General features: G+C 36.5%; 1 protein-coding gene across 5 annotated transcripts in view; it reads right to left on the bottom strand.

Annotated features, from left to right (window-relative positions):
• Positions 1-23,026, bottom strand: part of FGF12 (fibroblast growth factor 12) — a 604,572-nt gene that overhangs the window by 19,245 nt on the left and 562,301 nt on the right. For all 5 annotated transcript variants that reach the window (XM_020873373.2, XM_020873372.2, XM_070466234.1 and 2 more), the window contains one exon: positions 7,874-8,072. In XM_020873373.2, the coding sequence (XP_020729032.1) occupies positions 7,874-8,072 (199 nt within the window). The remainder of the gene's footprint in view (positions 1-7,873; positions 8,073-23,026) is intronic.

Genomic DNA, 23,026 nt, shown 5'->3' with positions numbered 1-23,026 from the left:
TGGGCAATTAACAGGAAGCAATTTCACACCTTAATTAATGTCACATAGAATCCCTTTGGAACTGTAGAAGAACTTTAAGTGCTGGTTCAGAAGCAATGCATTGCCAAAGGGATGCACCCAGTGTGCTGTAAATATTTATTATAAAGAGTTAGGAGACATCATGAACAAAAAGATCTGTACCTTCATTTAGAAAGAGATAAGGAGCAGCATTTGTGTGCATGAGAGAGAGAGAAAGAGATGAAGAAGAACGTGTCACAGAGAGTAGGAGGGCTTTATTGAAGATTAAATTCAAAGCCAGAAGAAAAAGCTGCTTTGAATGACTTACACTGGTTTGGGGGAATAAGTTGTCACGGGCTGGCAGAGATTCCACACTCAAAAGGTGGAGAGAGAGAGAGAGAGAGAGAGAGAGAGAGAGGCTGCTATTAAATTTTCTGTAATGAAAACAATCAGGAGCATCAAAGGTACATTTTTACTACCTCTCTGTTTTTTGTCTTTTAGTTTTGTTGGGTCCAAAAGACGATTTTAGAAAAAACAAGCCATCTAGTTTTCTTTCAAGTTAACTGAAATAAAAACATCAAATAATTTGCCATTAGTTATCTTCTCGATAGTAGCTTTACAAAATCATGACTCCTGATTTATTCACTTCTTTGGTGTCTTAGCACATAGTTTTTGAATAGATTATTTTCTGTCCAAATTCAATTTTCATTGTCTCTAATACTTTGTTCAATACCGTGCCTGATAGCCCTTCTCCAGGACCTAACACAGTAACACAATGTCCAATTTCCAAGGGAAATTGGAAAAGGCACTTTGGATTGATCTGACAGATTTGAGAAATCCAACCTTCTTACAGTGTCTAATCTTCATACTACTTCAGTGAAATATCTGAAATTTATAATCAACTGCATTTCCAGAGATAACTTACTTTGAAGTAATAAATTATTTTCTCAATATTACTTAGTAAATCACTGGTAAGATTTTTTTAAGACATTTATCTGGATTTATTAGTGGCAGAGTCTATTTTCTTCTAATATTTAAAACTTCTTTTCTTTTAAATTTATTTTAATTGGAGGCTAATTACTTTACAATATTTTAGTGGTTCTGCCATACATTGACTTGAATCAGCCATGGATGTACATGTGTTCCCCATCCTGAACCCCCTCTTCCACCTCCCTCCCCATCCCATCCCTCTGGGTCATCCCAGTGCACCAGCCCTGAGCACCCTGTCTCAGGCATCGAACCTGGAGTGGGATCTGTTTCACATATGATAATACACATGTTTCAATGCTATTCTCTCAAATCATCTCACCCTCGCCTTCTCCCACAGAGTCCAAAAGACTGTTCTATACACCTGTCTCTTTTGCTGTCTCACATGTAGGGTTATCGTTACCATCTTTTTAAATTCCATATATATGCATTAGTATACTGTATTGCTATTTTTCTTTTTGGCTTACTTCACTCTGTATAATAGGTTCCCGTTTCATCCACCTCATTAGAACTGATTCAAATGTATTCTTTTCAATGACTGAGTAATATTCCATTGTGCATATGTACCACAGCTTCCTTATTCATTCATCTGCTGATGGACATCTAGGTTGCTTCCATGTCCTGGCTATTATAAACAATGCTGTGATGAACATTGGAGTACACATGTCTCTTTCCATTCTGGTTTCCTTGGTGTGCATGCCCAGCAGTGGGATTGCTGGGTCATATGGCAGTTCTAATTCCAGTTTTTTAAGGAATCTCCATACTGTTCTCCATAGTGGCTGTACTAGTTTGCATTCCCACCAAAAGTGTAAGAGGGTTCCCTTTTCTCCACACCCTCTCCAGCATTTATTGTTTGTAGACTTTTGGATAGCAGCCATTCTGACCAGCGAAGATGTTACCTCATTGTGGTTCTGATTTGCATTTCTCTGATAATGAGTGATGTTGAGCATCTTTTCCTGCGTTTGTTAGCCATCTGTATGTCTTCTTTGGAGAAATGTCTGTTTAGTTCTTTGGCCCATTTTTGGATTGGGACGTTTACTTTTCTGGAATTGAGCTGCAGGAATTGCTTGTATATTTTTGAGATTAATTCTTTGTCAGTTGCTTCATTTGCTATTATTTTCTCCCATTCTGAAGGCTGTTTTTCACCTTGCTTATAATTTCCTTCGTTGTGCAAAAGCTTTTAAGTTTAATTAGGTCCCATTTGTTTATTTTTGCTTTTATTTCCATTACTCTGGGAGGTGGGTCATAGAGGATCCTGCTGTGATTTACGTCAGAGAGTGTTTTGCCTATGTTTTCCTCTAGGAGTTTTATAGTTTCTGGTCTTACATTTAGATCTTTAAACCATTTTGAGTTTATTTTTATGTATGGTGTTAGAAAGTGTTCTAGTTTCATTCTTTTACAAGTGGTTGACCAGTTTTCCCAGCACCACTTGTTAAAGAGATTGTCTTTTTTCCATTGTATATTCTTGCCTCCTTTGTAAAAGATAAGGTGTCCATAGGTGTGTGGATTTATCTCTGGGGTTTCTGTTTTGTTCCATTGATCTATATTTCTGTCTTTGTGCCAGTACCATACTGTCTTGATGAATGTAGCTTTGCAGTATAGGCTGAAGTCTAATTGATTACTATCAAGTTAATTTCTTAGTGATCAATTTGGCATAATATTTGGTATTACCTCTATTAAGTCCATTTAGTAATTTAACCTAGCACTAATGCACAACCATCCTAATAGAAGTAGGAAAGCTAAACATGTAAAATGATTAATACATTTAATTCCAAGGTGTCAGAATGAGAATGTACTCTATATTAGATTTGTTGTTGTTGTTTAGTTTCTAAGTTGTGTCCAACTCTTTGTGATTCCATGGACTGCAACATGCTAAGCTGCAGTCCTCCATTATCTCCAAAAATTTGCTCAAATTGAGTTGGTGATGCCATCCAACCATCTCATCCTCTGCCACCCCCTTCTCCTTTTTCCTTCAGTCTTTCCCAGCATCAGGGTCTTTTCCAGTGAGTTGACTCTTCCCATCAGGTGCCAAAAGTATTGGAGCTTCAGCTTCAGCATCAGTCCTTCCAAAGCATTGATTTCCTTTGGGATTTACTGGTTTGATCTCCTTGCAGTCCAAAGGACTCACAAGAATCTTCTCTAGCACTACAATTTGAAAACATCAATTATTTGGCGCTCAGCCTTCTTTACAGTCAAACTCTCACATCTATACATGACTACTGGGAAAACCATAGCTTTGACTATACAGACTTTTGTTGGCAAAGTGATGTCTCTGTTTTTTAATAAGCTGTCTAGGTTTGTCATAGCCTTTCTTTCAAGGAGCAAACATCTTTTAACTTCATGGCTGCAGTCACTATCTGCAGTTATTTTGGTGCCTAAGAAAATAAAATCTGTCACTGCTTCTACTTTCTCTCCCATTTGCCATGAAGTGATGGGACCAGATGCCATATTAGAACAGACTTTTAAAATATATAGATCATAATAATTTGAATATATTTAAATAATTTCCTATGGCCAGATAGGATCAAAACAAACATAGCAACACCAAGGTCAGTTTAGAACACCAAATTTCAAACCTAGCTGCCATCAAAATTACTTAGGCAATAAAATCTGAATACTTGGGAGATTTGATCTAAGAATTGGTAGCTTCTAAAACCACTCCAGGTGGTTCTGATACTGATGTTTGGGAAACTATGATCTACATTATACTGCTGGAACTTTATTCAGATTTAGTTTAAAGCAACAGTTCTAACAGGCAGAATGGATAACTGTAACTGTCCTAAAGGTGTGTAAGTAAAGGTATGTGAATGTTGTGTTAGTCTTATCTCCCCACTAGAAAATAAATTAGTAGAAACTGGTAAATGTTCTTTTAGTTCAAATTTAGTATTTCTGTAGCAGTGGCTTTTAACTGATACTTACTAATTTCACTTTAGGAATATATTTCTCACTCAACCTCACTTGAACCTTAACTCTTGGAAAGCACTCACATTCTTTTCAGGAGGAAGAAATTCGATTCTGAATATCCAACCACCTGCAGGAACTGAGCAATGAAGGAAGAGGGAGGAGAAAAGGAGGAGACTGTCTCTAGTTCTTTGTCAGAGAGTATTTGGCTTCTACATTTGAAGCTAAAGGGGGAAGTCACCATCAAGACAATTTAAATCTGGGGAAGCTACTTATCTGTGGTGTGAACAATGCTTTGAAATGGCAAAACTAGGAATGGTGAAGCCTGCGCTGTTGTCTAAAATTCCAGGGGAGAGTAAGTACAGGTTGATGTGCAATGTACATGGTAATGGGTTTAAATATCAAGTCCATCCATCTGTCTGAATAGATGCCTTTGCAACCCCTTATTAACGCTGCCTATCTTCTAAACACAGGATGGAAGATGAAGCTGTGAAGGGAAAGGGGCTGGTCCCTAACAATTGCAGAGCCATAGATCCAGTCCTGGACAGCAGGTTTGTATATTTGGCTAGTGAGACAATAACACTTTGTTTAATTAAGCTGCTGTGAACATGGGTTTTGTGTTGTATACAACTGAATCTAATTCTAACATTTACAACAAGGAATATTTGTTTGTCTTTTCCACATTTGTACTTAAAATGCAGCAAACATGAAGAATTAAGGCAGCTCTCAAACTCAGAACATGGTAATAGTATACACTGCTGTTAGAAATTTGTACATGGTCATTCATACCCAAGAAAAGGCTTCTCTAGCTACAGTGCAGATAGAAGTCATGATTAGGAGGGTTGGTTACAGGTATTTCATTTTTGGGGGGGCGGGGTATGAAATGCATTAACTATAAAAGGAATAAATAAAACACATGGACTTTTTTTACTTTTATGCTTTCATGAATTTTCCAAAATTGTTAATGAGCATGTACTACTTTTATTATAACAAAAAATCAACTTAAATGTACAAATAAAAATGGTTCAATAGTTTTAATAGTTTACTCATACTGCACCTGGAGTGGTTTTGTCTGCCTAATCCCTACCTCCTATCTCAAATGTTCTGAACCTGTCCTAGCCTTGACGATGTGTTTAAATAACAACTTTCCAATATCTTCCCTTTGGTGGAAGTTCTGGCTCTTTCTATAAACCTCAGTATCATTTCTGGCAACATGTAATACATCACTTTTTATATTAAATTACTGTCATTAGTAAACATACTTAGTATCTCTAAAAACATGAAAAAGTTTTCTGGAGCATATAGTTCTTCCTTGTCTTTGTATTTATCTATGCATTCATCTGTTCATTCACTTGTTCACTTATTCAATTGATAGTAATTATTGAATATCTCTCTACAATATGTCAGATATTATACAAGATACAAGGAGATATGAGAAAAATAAAAGATCTGTACAGCAACTGTGGAAAACAGTATGGAGGTTCCTTAAAAAACTAAAAATAGAACCACCATTATTGTTGTTGTTCGGTCACTAAGCCATGTCTGACTCTGCAACCCCATAGACTGCAGTGCCTCAGGCTTCCCTCTCCTTACTACCTCCTGCAGTTTGCTCAGATTCAGTGATTCTATTTAACCACCCCATGCTCTGCTGCACCCTTCTGCTTTTGCCTTCAATCTTTCCCAGCGTCAGGGTCTTTTCCAGTGAACCAGCTCTTCCCATCAGGCGGCCAAAGGACAGGAGCTTCAGCTTTCGCATCAGTCCTTCCAATGAATATGCAGGATTGATTCCTTTAGGATTGGCTGGTTTGATCTCTTGAAGACTCTCAAGAGTCTTCTCCAACACCACAGCTCGAAAGCATCAGTTCTTTCGTGCTTAGCCTTCTTTATGATCCAACTCATATCCATACATGACTACTGGAAAAACCATAACTTTCACTATATGGACCTTTGTCAGCAAAGTGATGTTTCTGTTTTTTACTATGCTGTCTAGATTTGCCACAACTTTCCTCCCCAGGAGCAAGCCATATGACCCAGCAATCCTACTACTGGGCATAGACCCTAGGAAAACCACAATTCAAAATGATGCATGTACCCCATTGTTCACTATGTCACTATTTACAATAGTCAAAACATGGAAACAATATAAAGGCCCAACAATAGATGAATGGATAAAGATGTGGTACATATATACAATGGAATGACTCATCCATAAAAAGGAACAAAACTGGGTCACTTGTAGAGATGTAGATAGACCTGGAGTCTATCATACAGAGTGAAGTCAGAAAGAGAAAAACAAATATTGCATATTAACGTATATTCGTGGAATCTAGAACAATGGTTCAGATGAACCCATTTTCAGGAATAGAGATGCAGATGTAGAGAACGGACATGTGGACACAGGAGGAGAAGGAGAAGGGATAAATTGGGAGATTAGGATTGACATATATACACTACCATGTGTAAGATAGACAGCTAGCAGGAAGCTGCTATATAGCGAAGGGAGCTCAACTCCATGTTCTGTGATGACCCGGAAGGGTGAGATGGGGGGTGGGTATAGAAGGGAGCTGCAAGAGGGAACTGATTCACTTCCTTGTACAGCAGAAACAACACAACATTGCAAAGCAATTATACTCTAATAAAGAAAAAGAAATAAAATGTAAACAAAGTAATCTAATCATGGATAAGAGACAGAGACAGATTTAAATCAATGTGATAATTTCTAGCAGAGAGAACAAGGTACAATAATAAGGTACCAGAGTGTTTAATTCTACTTGAAGGAAGTCAGGGAGGCCCTCATAGAAGCACTGACTCCTTGAATTAATGTTTTACAAGGTCTGACAGGCATTTCCCAGGCACATGAATAGAATTTTGTGAGACAGAAGGGCAAAATACCTACATAAGGTCCAAAATAGTAAAAACATGTTACAAACATAAAAAAAATGTAGAACAGAAGAAAGTTCTGTTTTGTGTGGTTAAAAGCACAGTGTGTGAGGGGAGGTTTGAGAGGGACTAGAAGCTTTGAATGTCACATTTCCCCCCAGAGCTTTGAACATGGTACTGATTTACCAAATGTTTGCTGATGGTTATAGTCCTCTGGGATCTATAGCAGGCACTGTGTTCCTACACTGTCCCTTCTAGATATGGGACAGCAAGCCTGGCTAAATCACAGAATAGCAATGCAGTGTCTCAATTTTCTCATTTCTTCAGACAAGGAAGATGAACTAATGTTTTAAGTGATTATAATGTGACTTCTAGAGAAGAGTGCGTATTGGTAAATGTCTAGACCACTACTGCTTTTTTAGCTTGTATTAAAAAGCTTGACTGAATATAGTACATGTGTGGTTACTCCTGTGGTATGTGTTTATCCTACTTAAGGAACAAGTTGCCAAAAATGGGGGTTTCCTCAGCATTAAATTACTTAGTCCACTCATCACCTGAAATAGATGAGCACCATATTAAATGATCAAGGGAGGAGAAGGCATAGGTTCAGTGGGGAAAGATAGAATGTAAAAACTATAATATCACAGTAAACAGAATATTTTCTTTCTTTAAAAAATACAAAGAAAAATGAATACATCAGATTGTAAAATTTGCTCATGATAATGTAGCAATTAGGATACAAACACATTTCTAAAAGCCTTGATAAAACTTTAAAGCACTAATAATAGTATTATTGGTTTTTTAAGAGTATAGCTTGAGAAATTAAATCACTGAGTTCATTAAAGAAAGAAATTATATTCCAAATGGTCACTGCTACTATTTTTCTACTTTAAGGAAATTCTAGCCTCTATATTCAAGCAGTTTTTCTCTAAGTGCCAAGTATTTGTAATAGATTTTTTTTTTTAATAGGAAGTAGTACTATTGTATTTTCTGAATCTTTGTTCTAATCTGCTGCATTAAAAACAATCTCCCCTGAGTGAAAGGACAAAGAGCAGAACTGGCATCAACACACAGATCTGGGTCTAAAGAAAAGAAGCTCAGCTCATACCTTCAATAGGTTTTGGTACAAAATGTGATGAGGGCTTGGTTTTCTTCACTCTGTTCCCCTTCATAATCTGACCTTCCTTATTGAGTCCCAAAAACCAAGCTCGGCCTGATTCTTGCTGACGGTACAGTGTGGAAGAATAGATCACATAGTAGTTTTCAAACACAGATTCCTTAAATTTGCATTCTGGAGTGAAAACATCCTGCAGAAAGATAAAAAAGAAGAAATACAAAAGAGAGAAAGCTTTTAATAATACATCAGCAATAAGCCTGAAATATAGGCCCTCAGTTCAGAAAAAATGAGAATAATTGCATGTAATTTCTGTTAGCATGTAGTTATAAAGATTTATCATACAAAATCAAGAAACAAGAATTCCTTTCTAAACAACTTTTTTACTCCACAGAACACAATTGTTCAAGCTTGAATCATTCCTTGGGCTAAACTAATATCATTCAATATTGTGCTCAAGTCCAAAATTAGACCTCAGTACAATGTTTATAAATTTAAGAGAATGGTTATTATGCATTTTTGTGGCCCTTAGCATGTAAAATGTAACACTGGAAATCAAAATATAACACAACCACATACATGCAGGCTTGAGCAGATGGTTTTCAAGGAAGAACCCTATATATTCATAAATCTGTTAAATAGCCAAAGCTTATAACATAAAATCACTAGTATACTAGCTGTTTTCTTCAGGTCAGTAACTTTCTGATTAATTTCTTTGAAATATTTTTTTACTTACTAATCAAGATTTCAGGTAAAGATACCCAGGAAAATATTACTATTACATTGTTTGATCTCTAATGAAACATAGAATGAGCAATTTAGTTCAAAAAGGAACCTTAGTAGTTCTGTACCTCATCTCTATCACTTGATAAGTGACCATCAAAAGGTTACATGATTAATATAAAGTTAAACAACAACAAAATAACTGCATCCATGCCTGAACTCGTTTCTGCCTCTCCAGTTCACCTTTTCTACTTGAGCCTTGTTCAGGGGCTTATAATGAGATTTTACAATCAATACAATTAAATTAAATTCTAACAAGCCAACTGAACAAAATGCATTTCATGGAAGGAAGAAATTTCTCCCCTTCAGAGAAACAGAAGAAAAGCAAATGTGACTGCATCTTCTTCAGTAGTAAACAAGTAAACAATCCTTCAAGTAAACAAGAACTCTACATGACAAACATATTCACAACAGTCACTGCTGTCTTCACTAAGTACTAGAGGGATCTCTTCCTTGTAACTCTTTCAATCAAAGATGGCAGTGATTTAATGAAATTTCATATGGGGTTAAGTTACTGAGGAATATGAAGGACTAAAGCTGTTAAAACCATGTCCTTGGAGATGATTCCTCCAGACTAATCCTGTAGATTTATCTGCAGAGAGCTACAGTGATGCACTATGTGGACAGATGAAGGTCTTTAGTGATAGAGAAACCACTGAAAGGACTCTGTTCATTTTATTTTTTTTTTCCATTTATTTTTATTAGTTGGAGGCTAATTACTTTACAATATTGTAGTGGCTTTTGTCATACATTGACATGAATCAGCCACGGATTTACATGTATTCCCATCCTGATCCCCCCTCCCACCTCCCTCTCCGCCCTATCCCTCTGGGTCTTCCCAGTGCACCAGGCCCAAGCACTTGTCTCATGCATCCCACCTGGGCTGGTGATCTGTTTCACCCTAGATAATATACATGTTTCGATGCTGTTCTCTCGAAACATCCCACCCTTGCCTTCTCCCACAGAGTCCAAAATTCTGTTCTGTACATCTGTGTCTCTTTTTCTGTTTTGCATATAGGATTATCATTACCATCTTTCTAAATTCCATATATATGCGTTGGTATACTGTATTGGTCTTTATCTTTCTGGCTTACTTCACTCTGTATAATGGGCTCCAGTTTCATCCATCTCATTAGAACTGAGTCAAATGTATTCTTTTTAATGGCTGAGTAATATTCCATGGTGTATATGTACCACAGCTTCCTTATCCATTCGTCTGCTGATGGGCATCTAGGTTGCTTCCATGTCCTGGCTATTATAAACAGTGCTGCGATGAACATTGGGGTGCACGTGTCTCTTTCAGATCTGGTTTCCTCGGTGTGTATGCCCAGAAATGGGATTGCTGGATCAAATGGCAGTTCTATTTCCAGTTTTTTAAGAAATCTCCACACTGTTCTCCACAGTGGCTGAACTAGTTTGCCTTCTCACCAATAGTGTAAGAGGGTTCCTTTTTCTCCACACCCTCTCCAGCATTTATTGCTTGTAGACTTTTGGATAGCAGCCATCCTGACTGGCGTGTAATGGTACCTCATTGTGGTTTTGATTTGCATTTCTCTGATAATGAGTGATGTTGAGCGTCTTTTCATGTGTTTCTTAGCCATCTGTATGTCTTCTTTGGAGAAATGTCTGTTTAGTTCTTTGGGACTCTGTTCATTTTAAATGGTTCAAAAATTATAGGCCCAAAAAGTGAGACTAAAAAATATGAGAAGGGAAATGGAAAGGTGGTTTTATTTAAATAACAATAATATTTCAACAAAAATTATTATATTGATAATAAAAATATGATGTCACAGAATACTCTCAGTTTTAAGTAAACTTAGTCGCTTAAGAATCAGAGGAACAATTGGCTATGTGGTGCCATTTCATATCTGCTAAGATGGCTATATCAAAAAAGGTGCATAATGAAAAGTACTGGTGAGGATTTAGAAGAACTACAATCCTCATCCCTTGCTGGTAAAAATGTAAATAATGCAGCAGCTGTGGGAAATAGTTTGGTAGTTCCACACAAGGTTAAACATCCAGTTACCACATGATCTAGTGATTCTACTTCTAGGTATGTACCTGTGAGAAATGAAGATATATGTCCATATGTGAACTTGTACACAAATATTCATAGGAGCATTATTCATAATGTAGAAACAATTCAAACATCTATTAATGGATAAACAGATAAAAAATGTGATATATCCTTAAAAGGAAATATTATTTAGCCTTTAAGAAGGATAGGGTACTGATTCATGCGACAATACAGATGAATCTCAAAAACATTAAGCCAGACACAATAGGTCACATGTTGTATGATCCAATGTGTATGAAATGTACAGAACAGGCAAATACAGAGACAAAACATGGATTAGTGGCTGCCAAAAGCTGAGGAGATGGGTAAATGGGAAATGACAGCCTTCTGGGAGAGACAAAATGCATCCTGGGATTAGACTGCACAACTTTGTGGGAAAGAATTGAAGAATATAGTGTAAAAACATGCATTTTAGGGTGGGTGAATTATAAATAATTAAAAAAGAAAGAATAAAATAAAAAAAGAAAGAATCATAAATAAAAAAGAAAGAATCAGAGCAATGAAGTGACTAGAGAAAGTGAGGGGGGGGAAATGAAACTATAGTATATTCCTTGTCTGGCAACGCAAAACATCCTGAATCATAGTCCTGTGCTCTGGACAATGGGCTCTCTTATGACACTGTCTCAATACTATTAGGACAGAGCTTAACAATTGTCAAATATGGGAATCAAAGTGATTCAAAATAAATTTATAAGATAAATTAAAACTCCTGGCTTCCTTCTAGTACTAGGTTAAAAAGAGTTAGAAAAAGCTAAAAATTCACTACAGATTTTACTAGCTCTATTTTTAAAAAACAAATCCAAATAATCCCAAAGCTTTTGTTCAGTACTAATGAACCCTAGATGCTAAGGGACTCTTCAAAACTCAATGAATAAGTTCTACATATAAGATCTCAGACCTTATAGCAGGAATTAGGAGAAATATAGGGGGCAAGGAATTGTGTGTAAATACATCTTATCATACATGTAATACCTATTTAATTCACAGAAATATGAAAATTTGGAGATAGATAGAAAGCTGCTTAGTGATAGTTCAATTTGCTGCCTTTATTTAACAAAATAATGGGAGCCTATGGTAGTGAAATAATTGTTTTATGAGTTGCAGGATATTAGCGGCAGATCCAGACCCTGGGCTAGAACCTGGACTCTGGCTACCAGTTCAGTACTTTTTCCATTGCCACACAATGCTTCGTTCCTATTTTGCCAAGACTGCTTTAGGTACCAAGATGTGGATTGGAGGCAAGCCATCATTAAACTCACGCCCATCTGGCATAGTTACTTCGTTGTATTTCATATATACTTTTATTTAATAAATAGTGAGTTTCCATTTAGTTTTCCATTTAGTTTCAAAACTGTTTAAAGTCAGCTCCCAGAAAAGCAAAAGTCCAGAAAATTGGGCAGGGACTAAAATACTGGGGCATGAGCCAATAATTTAGCCTGCGGCACAGATTGAGCCTTAAAATTCTGAGTTGGCAAATGGAGATCCCAGACAGAGTACTCCAGGTCAAAATCAGATGTAACAAGTCAAGTGGAGTATCCCATTTAAAATTATAAAGAGGCGATTCAGAGTCAAAATTCAGAAATGTGATAATATTTCAGGCAGTGATAATATCTGGGTAGTGGTGGGGCAGGGGAACATTTCAGGAGGAAAAAAAATGGCAAAAGCTTCAGGCAGGCACTTCTGTGGGGGCAGAGCCAATCTCCTAGAAATGGGGGGGGGGAGCCTTAAGAACACTGAGCTAACTTGAGCAGTCATTCTAAGTGCAACCTTTACAATATGTTCACAATTTTCATTTCAATATAAAGTTGGGCATCAAAGAATTTACATCCTTGTGATTACCACACTATTAGTGTAATGAGAAATCAAGAGTCTTATACTTGAAATAGGAAAATTGGAGTTTTACTTCCAGACACATACATATTAGCTGTGGGACTTTAGTTAAGTGGTTAAACTTCTTTGAATTTAATATTTTCAATTGTAAGTTATTTTAAGGAAAATAAGATGATGGCTCTGAAAGCACGATGTAAATGCACTTATAGAATTAAAAAGAAAACTCCAATGCACTATTATTCTTAAATTTTTTTCTTATGGCAAGAAAAATAGAATCAATCACATAACTAGACATTTAGTTCTGTGTTTTGTCATGTGTGTGTGTGCTTAGTTGCTCAGTCATGTCCGACTCTTGAAAACCCCACGCACTGCAGCCTGCCAGCCTCCTCTGTCCATGGAATTCTCCAGGCAAGAATGCTGGACATGGTAGCCATTCTCTTCTCTAGGGGATCTTCCTGACCCAGAGATCAAATGCAGGTCTCCAGTATTGCAGGTGGATTCTTTAAGATCTGAGCCAATAGAGAAGCCCCCAAATACTAAAGTGGGTAAGTGTATCCCTTCTCCCACGCATCTTCCCGACCCAGGGATCGAACAGGGGTCTCCTGCATTGCAGGCAGATTCTTTACCATCTGAGTCACCTGGGAAGCTCTGTATTTTTCATAGACGATTATATTTGTTCCAGCATCCAGGACCTTATACCGTAAATTAAGCTTTATCCTACACAGATTGTTCCCACTATAACTAAACAAATAACATGTACCTGTATTTTTAAAAATCATTGAAAGTTTTTAACTTCAGCTTCAGTTTTCATTCCAACCCAAAAAAAGGCAATGCCAAAGAATGTTCAAACTACTGCACAACTGCACTCATCTCACACGCTAGCAAAATAATACTCAAAATTCTCCAGCTAGGCTTCAACAGTACGTGAACTTCCAGATGTTCAAGCTGGATTTAGAAAAGGCAGAAGAACCACAGATCAAATTGCCAAAATCCACTGGATCATTGAAAAAGCAAGCGAGTTCCAGAAAAACATCTATTTCTGCTTTATTGACTACGCCAAAGCCTTTGACTGTGTGGATCACAATAAATTGTGGAAAATTCTTAAAGAGATGGGAATACCAGACAACCTGACCCACTTCTTGGGAAATCTGTATGCAGGTCAGGAAGCAACAACTAGAACTGGACATGGAACAACAGACTGGTTCCAAATAGGAAAAGGAGTACGTCAAGGCTGTATATTGTCACCCTGCTTATATAACTTACATGCAGAGTACATCATGAGAAATGCTGGGCTGGAGGAATCACAAGCTGGAATCAAGATTGCCAGGGGAAATATCAATAGCCTCAGACATGCAGATGACATCACACTTATGGCAGAAAGTGAAGAACTAAAGAGTCTCTTGATGAAAGTGAAAGAGAAGAGTGAAAAAGTTGGTTTAAAGCTCAACATTCAGAAAACTAAGATCATGGCATCCGGCCCCATCACTTCCTGGCAAATAGATGGGGAAACAATGGAAACAGTGACAGACTTTCTTTTTTGGGGCTCCAAAATCACTGCAGATGGTGATTGCAGCCATGAATTAAAAAGACGTTTACTCCTTGGAAGAAAAGTTATGACCAACCTAGACAGCATATTAAAAAGCAGAGACATCACTTTGCTAACAAAGGTCCGTCTAGTCAAGGTTATGGCTTTTCCAGTAGTCATGTATGGATGTGAGAGTTGGACTGTAAAGTAAGCTGAGCACTGAAGAATTGATGGTTATGAACTGTGGTGTTGGAGAAGACTCTTGAGAGTCCCTTGGACTGCAAGGAGATCAAACCAGTACATCCTAAAGGAAATCAGTCCTGAATATTCATTGGAAGGACTGATGCTGAAGCTGAACCTTCAGTACTTTGGCCACCTGATGCAAAGAACTGACTCATTTGAAAAGACCCTGATGCTGGGAAAGATTGAAGGCAGAAGGAGAAAGGGGTGACAGAGGGTGAAATGGTTGGATGGCATCACCGACTCGATGGACATAAGTTTCAGTAAGCACCGGGAATTTGTGATGGACAGGGAAGCCTGGTGTGCTGCAGTCCATGGGGTCACAAAGAGTCAGACACGACTGAGCTGAAAGCTTTTAACCAAGACTTGGGCAGTCATGTACATTCAGAAGAAGCTCTGAGGTTATAAAAATTATGTTTAGAATGACAATAAATCTAATGTGTAATGGAGACAGGCAGGTTTTGAGTCAAGGTGATAAAATCCTAGACTTTCGCAATAGATAATATGTAATTGAATTGAATTGTAATGTAATGTAATTGTAATGTAAATGTAATTCAATTGTAATTGAATATAATTGAAACAGAGTAAATAATTAGTATAAAGAGTGTTCTTTTTCCTTTTGTAAAACTAACTACTATTTGTGCTTATCTCATGAATAATATTTGTTTAAGTCTATAGTCCTGAGTGTTCAGTTCCACCTAGGTACACAGCACGGCTCACAGAATAAACAGTTGTTGATGAAACAAAAACATCTCCATATGCACATCATGTGTGTAAATCTGTGAAATGCTAGGTTTATTTGTCACATTTACTACCTCAAAATCTTTCCAAATCTTTAAGTTGTTTAGCTTAAACTGACCTTGATTTCAGCAGAATATGAATATGACCTTTGATAGTGCTTTGGAATTAATTTTGAGCACTCACCTATTTTAGCAGCATTTGCACAACTTTTTTTGTTCTGCTGCTGCTAAGTCACTTCAGTTGTGTCTGACTCTGTGCGATCCCATAGACGGCAGCCCACCAGGCTCCCCTGTCCCTGGGCTTCTCCAGGCAAGAATACTGGAGTGGGTTGTTCTAGCATTGTATAAATCATTATACGTCCAATTTTTTTTCACATTCCAAATGCCTATTCACCCTAGCGTTGTCTTGGAACACCCACCCATTTTATTCCAGACGATGAGTGAAGAATGAAACACTATTTAAGATCAAGGCCACCACTCAGGATCCTTTTCAGTCTCTGTCCATCCATCCAATTCTAAACTACTCTCTCCAGAATTATTCTCTCTGATCCCCATCTTCATAGTTTCATACTCTAGCTTGATCCTTCTCCTCTTTCTTTCTGTTCTTCTCTCTGTATTTAGACCACTGATATCCTACTCAGGTTCTGGCTTTTTCTCTGAGTCTCAGGCTCTGCCACTGCACAAGATGAGACCCTTCCTTCTTAGCCAGCCTCTAACTGTGCCCTTTGCCCCTCCATTTGAACAGTATTCTCCTTTAAATGTATCATGAGGAACAAGGAGACAGAAATTTAGGGAATTTGATGGCTGTAAGGCTAAAATGTATTTCTTTCATGGTTGACTACCACTGCCAACAGTGTTTTCATCACACACTAATTCCTCAACATGCCCACACTTTCTAACCCTCAAACTGTACTGAGTTCAAGCTGTCCACTCTACTTCTCTGTTTGGTAAACTAAAGAGAAATGCTCTCCCTTTCCTTAGCTTCTCTTGTTTTACTCTTCTTGTTAAACAAGAAGCTTCTCTTCTTGTTTTACTTTTTTTTAGTATAATATTTAGTGCACTTTGTCTTGTATCATAATGGTTTTTCTTGTTCCTATCCTAAACACTGAGAGCTCTTGCTCACAAAGACACAGTCCTTATCAGAAGTCCAGCATATGTAACACTCAATTTATTCTTGTTGAAGTAAATAATAAAAATATGTTAAGGAAACCACAAAGATTATGTGATAAGATGAGCTAACAGTATTAACTCTTTCTTTAGTTGCATGATTTTGATTGTGCTGTTTAGTTTTTATATATCTTTGTTTTATCATCTATAAAGTAGGGGCAATAATTCTCATATTTAAAAACTTGGTGAAGATACTTAATATCTGCCTTTTTAGCAAATTCCAAATATACAATATAATATGGTTAACTATAGTCACATTCTTGTACATTAGTCTCCAGAACTAATTCACCTTGCATAAACTAAAATTTTGTACCCCTTTACCAACATCTCCCCATTTTTCCCTCCCCCAGGTTTCTAACATTCTACTTCCTGCTTCTATGACTTTGACTATTTTAGATTCCAAATATCTAAATTCCACATATTTGTCTTTCTGCATCTGATTTATTTCATTTTCCCCAATATCTGACAAGTTGTAGCAAATGGCAGATTTCTTTCTTTTTACAGGTCGAATTTCATATATATGCTATATACCCATATATCTATATATCATCTATTATCTATTTATCATCCATCCATCACATTTTCTTTATCTATTATCTGTTGATCAGTACTTAAGTTGTTTTCTCATCTTGGTTATTGTGAGTAATACTGAAATAAATTTTGGAGTGCAGATACTTAAGATCCTGATTTCATTCTCTTTGGATATGTTCCCAAGGGGGATTGCAGGATCACAAGACAGTGTCGTCACAACACACACACAAAAAGAAAACGGTAGCTATGGATATGCTAATTAGTTTGATGTGATGAGTATTACACAATGTATATACATATCAAATCATCAAGCTGTAAAATTTTTAATTGCCAACTCTATCTCAATAAAGTTGGAAAAATCCACCATGGGTTACATTTAAGTACAGCTAAAATGAGATCACAGATAATGCCAAGTGTTGAAAAGGATGTGGTGCAACTGGGTCTCTCATATGTAACTGATGGTAGAGTAAATTGGTAAAACCACCGATAAGCTATTTGGCAGTATTGATATATGTAAGTATATCCTATGATTGACAATTCTATTTTTGGATTTATACCCCAATGAAAGCTATCTAGCTATCTATTTATTAATCAATCAATCTATCTATTACTATCTTTATCCCCCAAAAGACATGTACAAGAACGGTCATAGTAGCACTATTCATAACAACCCCCAAGTGGAGACAACCCAAATGCCTGGGTATGTAATATATTCCGACAATAAGACACTACAGAACAATGAGAATAAACAAGCTACAACTATAATAATATGAATGATTCTCAACAACATAATGTGGAGAAAAATAAATGATCTACATACTATTTATTTCAATTATATAAAGCTCAGAAGCAGGTAAAATTAATCTATTGTAGAATTCAGGGCAGCTATAACTTTGTTCACAGAGAGTAATTAGTGAGACGAAGCAAGGGGAAGACTTTGGGGTGCTGACCATGATGTGTTTCTTGGCAAACCAGTTCCCCTTTGAATTTCAACTCCTTTATCAAAAAACTGAAGATACGTTTACTACAGACTCACGGGGCTATAAAGATCAAATTATATAACCTATGTACAAGCTATTTGAAGACCCATACAATTACGTGAAATCATTTCTTTTATATAGAAGACTCTGACTTTATAACTTAAAACATAAAAGTTTCTACATTTTATGGTGACAATTGCTTAGAATACATTTTTTGAGAGGAAAAGAATGTTCTGTGATTTAACCACAAACACTTTTTGCTCCTTCTAGCTTTACTAAATGCATGTTAAAATGCATGCTTTCCAACTCAAGTAGGAATCCACGACTTGTATAATTCTGTATGATTAATATAATTAAAGGGTACCACAGTTACGGCTCATCTTCATCTGGTTCTTTGTAGAGCCCCATTTCTCTCTCACTGCTCCAGCTCCAATAATCCATGGGATGAAAGTGCACTGAATTAATGAATACTCATTGCACTTCAGCCACTGGTATCCTTGTTGTTTCTCAAAAATAACAAGCACAAACCATCTCAAGTCCTACACAATTAATATTCTCTGATCTTAGAAACGTCTTCAATTACATATTAACTGGCTTGCTCCCTCACTTCCTTCAGGTCACTGCTCAAGTCTGACTATCTCAGAGACCTCCCCTGATTACCTTACATAATTTAGCACCTCCTCCTGTCACCTTCTAATTCTTCACCTTGTTTTCTTCTTCACAACCGAACATTACCGGGATAAGTTTTATGAAGGTAATTACTATGTTATATTTCCCTCAAATTCTCAACAGTCCTTGGAATTAAAAAAAAATCTACTCCAACAAAATAATATGATGAAAAGACATCCTGAGACCTGGGTTTTTAATTCCTGTATATCTCTAATTTGTGTTCACATTGGAATGATCATTTTCCTTCTTACGCTCCATGTTCCCCTGAATGAAAAAGTGTTGCTTGTTGTACAGGCTACCTAAAATGTTTTTTGACTTAAATCTTCTATAGCTTTATCATTCATATTAAATAGTCACATAATTTCTTGAAATTAAGCAATCAAGATAAAATTTTGTTATTTCAAAAACAGTGATTACTTACCAGAGAAAAATGGTAGTCATATATTGTTATTAAGAAAACAAAATGCAAAAGAAAAGGTAATATAAGAAAATAAACTTTGCTATTATATAGGTAATTATGACTATTTAGTCTCCTTATGAAATGTAAAAATTACTGATTTTTGAAACATATGCTAGATACAAGGAACTCTCTTGCTTTGATTTTTTTCCTTTCCAATTGTAAAGCAAAATCTAAACTCTTCATAATGTTCAAACACATCTTTCCTGTTCGCTGTAAACTTTGCTTATTGGGTTGTTTATAATGAAGGAATCAAGTTTGACGATTCTTGCTACACAGTTTACATCCAACAATTCCAGAGACCCACAGTTCCTTTAGTCTTAAGCTTTGGATATTTGGCTGTGAAGCTTCTGGTTCACTAATTTTATTAGTGACTTTTAGATGCACAGAGCTTAAAAATCTTCGGAATATTAACAGCGGCGTTGTTAACTGTGTTGTCAGATATAATGATATTAAATCAAGCAAGTGAACTATTGCTTCCCATCCTGACAAGAGGCAAGGAAAATGCTGAAATACATTATCTTAAATGAAGCATTTTAAAAAAACTGAATTGCTTTGACTAGAACAAGTCTAATTTTATAACTGAAAAAACTGCCGATATGGGAATCTTTATATACATTTGAGATATATATTTTTTACTGGAAAACGCCTGAGTTAATTTCTCTAAAAGTTCTTTAACACTTTCTTGGCAAAATCTTACAAGGAAACAGGGTAGATTTTCATCATAAAATAATGAAAACTGTAGTGTACTGGAAACATAATTTTGGAGGCATATAGACACAAATACTCATCTCCCTGATTTTTAAACTTGGACAAGTTACTTAATTTCCCTAAAGTTCAGTTTTATCATCTGTAAATTAACACTAATCATACCTTCACTGTAAGGTTATGATTATTAAACAAGAAAATGTAGGTATGCTTGGGACTTCCCTGTAGTCCAGTGGTTGAGACTTAACCTTCCAATGCAGCAGGTTCGATCCCTGGTCTGGGGGCTAAGATACCACTGTGGCCTCCCAGCCAAAGAACCAAAATGTAAAACAGATGCAATATTGTAACAAATTCAATGAAGACTTTTAAAAAAAGGGTCCATATCAACAACAACAACAACAACAAATCAAAAAGGAAAAAAAAAGACAACAAGGTTATTCTAAACACAGTACCTGGTATATTACTTTCTTCGCTTTCTCATTACAATTTTCAGGTGATATTTGATATCACAAATGAGAACGGGATCCCCTGAGCAGTAGGTTGAGAAAAGTCACTTTCCTTATGGAATCTTAATTATGTGTCCTGAGTTTCTCTTCCTTATAAGAGGCTAATCAAGGTTATACTGCTTAAGGTTCAATTTGGTCATCTACTTACAGGGCACACAGATAAATGTGACCATTTTTCTTTTTCTAGTGGAGGATGTCTTTGACATTAATCTGAGATAAGTGATGTGATGATATTACTATCTAATGAGGTGTGATACAACATAGCCATCATTAGACTTACCCTTTAGCCAGAAGCCTGCAAGTCTAGCAGTGTAGTGAGCAGTGGGAATTAGAAGATCAGTGAATAAGGGAATATGAAAGTGAAAGTGAAAGTTGCTCAGTTGTGTCTGACTCTTTGCAACCCCAGGGACTATACAGCCCATGGAATTCTCCAGGCCAGGATACTGGAGTGTGGTGCCTTTCCCTTCTCTAGGGGATCTTCCCGACCCAGGAATCGAACCAGAGTCTCCTGCACTGCAGGTGGATTCTTTACCAACTGAGATATCAGGGAAACCACAATGGAATATATCATGCTGCAATTTATTGTTATCACCAGAATTATTTCCAGAAGTCTGAAAGTTCTAGAGACAGAAAGCATACACTGGGGGAACAATGCAATTCTCCAATTAAAAACATCATTAATTCTTATGAAGTGACCATGTACACAGTATGTAACCAAATACCCCTTTATAATTGAGTCTGAAAATCAAGTCAGAGGGTATACTGAATGCTCTAAACACATTTATGTAAGAGGCTGTGTGCCTCTGGTGCCTCAATCTGTCTTCCTTTCTGGGGATAAGGATGAAGGTAGGAATGTTTTCAAATTCCCCTATTTCAAGTTAAACAGTGTTATATCTTTTAGAAAGTCACTTTGAATGCTCTAAAGGACCCCAGAAATATCAAGTAAGCATAGGAATATGTTTTTTAAAACATGAAATTTCCCAATTTAAAAAATTTAATCTGTCAACTTCAATGAAGTCACAATAATCAGTATCAAACTTAATTTCCTTTTATAAATAATTATAAAACTGGACAAAGTAGCTGGGACAGCAGTTTCCAAACACCTGTCAACTAGAATTGCAGGGTTTTCTTCAAGAGAAGGAAAATGCATTGATGCACCATATTAACTCTGGCTTTATTTTTTTTTTTTTAATTTATTTTATTGAAGTGTAGCTGATTTACCACCCTGGCTTTCTTCAAGGGGCACTTTTCAACCTTGATATGGAAAGGTGAAGTTGAAGTATAGCCAGTGGTTTTTTGAGCTATGGTATTAGAAACTGGAGTTTGGAACTACTAAGGGGACTTGAGTTTCTGCAGAAAGGTGCCAAAGAAAAGGAGACTGGTAGCATTAAGGGTAGGAGTCTGTATGGGAATTTCCTGAGGGTCTTGTGTTTATGGATAGACTGCACATGCTCAGAATGAGATTCCTCAAGCTAGCACAGAATAGCTACTGCAAGTGTGCAAACTGAATAAACATACCACAGCTGGGCAGGGCTGGAATATGATGAACTTCTAAACAAGCCAGAAAGGAGAGACTTCAACAAACACACTGGACATTTGTTGAAGACCTCAAAAGACTATGTTACTCTAAATAAGGTTTTCCTCCAACCCCAGACTAAAGACAGAAGCAAAATAATCAAGACCTAAACACACACACACACACACACACACACACACACACACACCCTGACAGGATCAAGAAAATCTATTATTTTTTAATCTAAATGTCAGGAAAAAAGCACACTCATATTATACAAATATCAAACACACAATAAAAATTATAAAACATGGATACAAGCAAGGCAATGTAATCCATAATTAAGCAATCAACAGAAAAGACCATAAGATGACCCTGATGTTAGAATTAATAGAATTTTAAAATAGCTCCTATTAATATGCTACATGACTTAAAAGAAAAAGGACATAATGAGTAAACAAATAAAAAATATCAGTTAAAATTGGAAGTGATGATTAAAAGAAAGAAACAACCTTTCTAGAATTGAAAAGAACAATATTTAAGGGAAAAACACTGGATGTATTTATTGACAGATTAGAAACTGGCAAATAAAAGTATCCATGAACCTGAAGACAGAGTAAGTGAAATTATCCAGGCTAAAACAGACAGATAAATATTTAAGTCTCCCCAAACATAAAACAGAATCAGTAACCACTGACAGTACCAAATTCTCTAGCTATGTTGAAGAAAAAGAAATAGAATTAAGTAGAAAAAAATGGTTAAAATTTATCAAATATGGTAAAAATAAAAATTTCTTCTGATCAACATCAAAGAAGTTTAACACACTCTGAACTGGAGAAATAAACCACAACTACGCTCCAAGCACATTATAACCAAACTTCTGAAAGATAAAGAAAAACTTAAAATGAAACAAAGAAGATACAAAGACACATGGAACACAGGCAAACAATGGCAGCTAGAGGACAATGGAGGGAAGTCATTAAAATGCTGAGATAAAAAACAAATTGAATCTATAATTCTATATCCAGAACAAATATCCTTCAAAGCTGGTAAGATAAAGTAAAAATATTTTCAAACAAACAAAATGAGTGAATTCATTTTTAGAAGACTTGCATTATAATGGGTTTGGGGTTGGGGAGATTCCCCCAGAGAAGAGAACGGCTACCCACTCCAGTATTCTGGCCTGGACAATTCCATGGTCTGTATAGTCCGTGGAGTCGCAAAGAGTCAGACATGACTGAGCAACATTCACTGTACTTTTGGACTTCCCTGGTAGCTCGGCTGGTAAAGAATCTGCCTGCCATGCAGGAGACTCTGGTTTGGTTCCTGGGTTGGGAAGATCCCTGGAGAAGGGGTAGGCTCCCCACTCCAGTATTCTTGGGCTTCCCTGGTAGCTCAGCTATAAGGAATCCACCTGC

Source organism: Odocoileus virginianus, chromosome 4 (assembly GCF_023699985.2).
Source record: "Odocoileus virginianus isolate 20LAN1187 ecotype Illinois chromosome 4, Ovbor_1.2, whole genome shotgun sequence".
Taxonomy (NCBI): Eukaryota; Metazoa; Chordata; class Mammalia; order Artiodactyla; family Cervidae; genus Odocoileus; species Odocoileus virginianus.
This window is presented reverse-complemented; position numbering and strand designations above follow the sequence as displayed.